Source organism: Colobus angolensis, unplaced genomic scaffold (assembly GCF_000951035.1).
Source record: "Colobus angolensis palliatus isolate OR3802 unplaced genomic scaffold, Cang.pa_1.0 Scaffold260, whole genome shotgun sequence".
NCBI classification, from domain to species: domain Eukaryota; kingdom Metazoa; phylum Chordata; class Mammalia; order Primates; family Cercopithecidae; genus Colobus; species Colobus angolensis.
This window is the reverse complement of record NW_012115822.1, coordinates 589,412-593,645: the sequence shown is the minus strand read 5'-3', so window position 1 is coordinate 593,645 and position 4,234 is coordinate 589,412. Positions and strand designations below refer to the sequence as shown.

At 52.8% G+C, this 4,234-nt stretch overlaps 1 protein-coding gene across 2 annotated transcripts in view; it reads right to left on the bottom strand.

Annotated features, from left to right (window-relative positions):
- UBE2L3 (ubiquitin-conjugating enzyme E2L 3) overlaps positions 1-409 on the bottom strand; it is a 63,796-nt gene extending 63,387 nt beyond the window's left edge. Inside the window, exon 1 of one of the 2 annotated variants that reach the window (XM_011947314.1) lies at positions 185-409. In XM_011947314.1, the coding sequence (XP_011802704.1) occupies positions 185-211 (27 nt within the window). In that variant the 5' untranslated portion in view covers positions 212-409. The remainder of the gene's footprint in view (positions 1-184) is intronic. The other variant, XM_011947316.1, reaches the window with a different exon arrangement.
- Between the last annotated feature and the right edge of the window lie 3,825 nt (positions 410-4,234).

Sequence of the window (4,234 nt, the reverse complement as noted above, 5' to 3'; positions counted from 1 at the left end):
GCCCAGGCTGCGGCCTAGGCCAGCCCCGTTAGCTCCTTGAGCCTGCACGCGGCCCAGGGAACCGACGAGGCCGTGTAGGGCAGGAGGCCAGACGGCAGCGCCTTCAGAGGCCGCTGCCTGCCTCGGGGGTCCGGAGCCTGGGACGCCGCCCCACGCCCGACCGAAGCCAGAGAATGGCTTTTACCTTCATCAGCCTCCTGCTAGCCGCCATCTTGGATTTGGTGCTGCTCCTTCCCCAGAATGCATCGCGGCCGGCCGGGTGGCTGGAGCCCCCGCACTTCCTGGAGCGGGGGAGGGGCCGCGGGGCGGGACACAGGAGCAGAGCAGAGCACCTACTGTATGCTTCTCACCGTGCTCGGAGGCGCGTGGAGGAACTCAAGGGAACCGCACAGGCTGGGCCGCAGCGTTTACGGATCGTCCAATCAGATGACAGTTACAACCAGTTCCTGGCACGTAGTAGGCAAATAATAAACATTGATTGCATAAAATAGTTGGCCGGGCGCGGTGGCTCACGCCTGTAATCCCAGCACTTTGGGAGACCGAGGCGGGTGGATCACGAGGTCAGAAGTTCGAGACCAGCCTAGCCAATGTGGTGAAAGCCTGTCTCTACTAAAAATACAAAAAATTAGCCAGGCGTGGTGGCGGGCGTCTGTAATCTCAGCTACTCAGGAGGCTGAGGCAGGAGAATTGCTTGAACCTGGGAGGCAGAGGTTGCAGTGAGCCGAGACCACACCACTGCACTCCAGCCTGGGCAACAGAGACTCCGTCTTAAAAAAAAAAAAGTACTCTGATTGGAGAATGGGGAATGGAGGTGGGTAAGAGGATAAGAAGGGGAGCAGGGGCCACTTGGAAACCTGTTTCAATCATTCAGGCAAGGAGGTGACACTGGTTTGGACCTCAGGTAGCAAAGAAGAGAGAACATAGCTTCAGAATATACTCAGACCTTCTTAAGGAGTTCTTCTTCTTTTTTTTTTTTTTTCCGAGACACAGTTTCACTCTGTCACCCCAGGTTGGAGTGCAATGGCATGATCTCAGCTCACTGCAACCTCCGCCTCCTGGGTTCAAGTGATTTTACTGCCTCAGCCTCTTGACTAGCATAGATTACAGGCACCTGCCACCATGCCTAGCTAATTTTTGTATTTTCAGTAGAGACAGGGTTTTAGCATTTTTGGCCAGGCTGGTCTCGAACTGCTGACCTCAAGCAATCCACCCACCTTGGCCTCCCAAAGTGCTGGGATTATAGGTGTGAGTCACTGGGTTTGGACATTGTTCTCCATTTCTTTCTTTTTTTTTTTTTTTTGAGACGGAGTCTCGCTCTGTTGCCCAGGCTGGAGTGCAGTGTCCGGATCTCAGCTCACTGCAAGCTCCGCCTCCCGGGTTTATGCCATTCTCCTGCCTCAGCCTCCCGAGTAGCTGGGACTACAGGCGCCCGCCACGTCGCCCGGCTAGTTTTTGTATTTTTTAGTAGAGACGGGGTTTCACCGTGTTAGCCAGGATGGTCTCGATCTCCTGACCTCGTGATCCGCCCGTCTCGGCCTCCCAAAGTGCTGGGATTACAGGCTTGAGCCACCGCGCCCGGCCCATTGTTCTCCATTTCTAAGAACAGTGGGTTTCTCCTAAAAGGAGAGAAGGAAAGGGAACTGGAAATAATATATCCTGGAATAAGGCTGGCCTCACACTCATCTTGGGAGCCCAGGCTTGACACAGGAAAGGAGGGAGAAACTAGATGACAAGCCTCATGTGATCAGCCATTCTGCCTGCCTTTTACCTCCCCCAACACCAGTATACTGGAAGTTCAATACACATTCAGCGTATGTATGAGGGACCCCATCAGCTCCCTAGGGTCATGGTGGACTTAAAAGCCTGGGACTGACTCAGGGGTCTACTGTGAGCACCAGGCCTGCCCTTACTGGGCCCAGGACAAAGAAAAAACATAGCTTTATTGAGAACTGCTTTCCTCTGTGGAGAATTACAGGGGAAAGGGACCCTTACTCTGAGAAATTCCAAGCCAGATGAGGAAGCACAATTCATACCTTGGACCCGATGTGCTAAGCTGAGAATAGAGAGTGGGATCATCAGAGGCTCAGTGTCAAGGACTAGCCTTTACCATGGCATCTTCTTGCATCCTCACCACTGCCTGCAAGATGACTCCCTTGCACTTTGCAGGTGGGGAGCCAAGCCGCTGAGTTGCAAAGTGCTTTTGCTAAACAAGCACTCAGAAAATGTACCCAGTCCCAGTGGAAGGGCTGCCTGGCCTTTGGGGCCCCTCTCTCGTTCTAAAACCTTCATTGCTCCCCCTAGTAGGCCTGACTTCTAGTCATACCCAATCCCCTCCACTCAGCCAAACCCTATTCATACAGATCTATCCTTTCTGTGCCATCTCCCCAAGCCTCCCATCAGAAGTAACCTCATGGTGACTCATGCCTGTAACCCTAGCACTTGGGAAGGCCAAGGCAGGAGGATTGCTTGAGCCCAAGAGTTTGAGACCAGCCTGGGCAACACAGGGAGACCCCAGCTCTACAAAAAATTAAAAAAAAAAAAAAATTAGCCAGGTGTGATGGCCAAGTAATCAAGTAATTCTAGCTACTTGGGAGGCTGGGGTGAGAGGATCACTTGAGCCCGTGAGATTGATGCCGCAGTGGTCCATGATTGTGCCATTGCACTCAAGCCTGAGTGAAAGAGTAAGACCATGTCTCAAAAAAAAAAAAGAAAGAAAGAAAAGAAAAGAAAAAAAGAAGTGGACTCTTTTGGCTGGGCACAGTCTCACACCTATAATCTTAGCAATTTAGGAGGCTGAGGCGGGAGGATTACTTGAGGCCAGGAATTCAAGACTGGCCTGGGCAACATAGCAAGACCACCATATCTACAAAACTAAATAGGCCGGGTGCAGTGGCTCACGCCTGTAATCCCAGCATTTTGGGAAGCCGAGGCAGGCAGATCACGAGGTCAGGAGTTCAAGACCAGCCTGGCCAACACAGTGAAACCCCGTCTCTACTAAAAATACAAAAATTAGCCGGGTGTGGTGGCACGTGCCTAAAGTCCCAGCTACTTGGGAGACTGAGGCGGAAGAATCGCACGAACCCAGGAGGTGGAGGTTGCAGTGAGCCAAGATCATGCCATTGCACTTCAACCTGGGTGACAAAATGAGACTCCGTCTCAAAATAAAAAAAAAAAGTTAATAAATTTTTTAAAAAGAAGTGACTGCTTCCTCCTCCTGGACTACCAGGCCCTTCTGCTCACATTGACCACATGCTGTTCCTTCCTCCAGTCAGCATGGAGTCCTGGGCACTCACCTATTAGGCCTTGGGCCCAGGTCCAGAAAAAGAGATACGCAGGACCGGGCGCGGTGGCTCACGCCTGTAACCCCAGCACTTTGGGAGGCTGAGGCGGGCGGATCACGAGGTCAGGAGATCGAGACCACGGTAAACCCCATCTCTACTAAAAATACAAAAAACAAACAACAAAAAAAATTAGCCAGGGGCGGTGGCGGGCCTCTGTAGTACCAGCTACCCCCGAGGCTGAGGCAGGAGAATGGCATGAACCCGGGAGGCGGGGCTTGCAATGAGCTGAGATTGCGCCACTGCACTCCAGCCTGGGCAACAGAGCGAGACTCCGTCTCAAAAAGAAAAAAAAAGAGAGATACACAGGCACCACCTGCCCACAAGGAGCTCTCAGCATCCTGAGGAGGCACGAAGGAAAACACCACAGGGTGTTGAAGGTTTGGTGAGGTGTGGGGGCTCATAGGAGGGGCCTCACAGAAGCTGGTGGAGGAACCGGGGATGGAAGGAGTTCCCAGTAGGCAAGAGGACAAGGAAAAGCAAATGCCTCTGCTGGGGCAGGAAATGGCCAGCTGGGCACTGGACACTTATACCCTTCATTGGCACCACAGAGCAGTGCTGAGATGTTCTATTTGATAGGAGAGAAAACTGTGGCCCTGAGAGAAGTGGCCCATTACTGAGCTAGGAAGCTGGGTACCAGGAGTTAGACCCTGTCTAGAGTATGCAGGTGAGGCTCTGCCTCAACCTCCCGCTGACAACCTGAAGCCTCATCTCCCACATCCCTCGCTTCCCACAATCAGTGCTGTGCCACATCACGCCCCCCACCATGCTCAGGCTGCTCCCTCTGCCTGTGGTGCCTTTTCCATTCCCTCCCCCTATACTCCCCATGTCCACATGGCAGGGACTCAATTTATCATGCTCCCTTAGGTAAGCTGACAGTAAGATGCATACTGGAC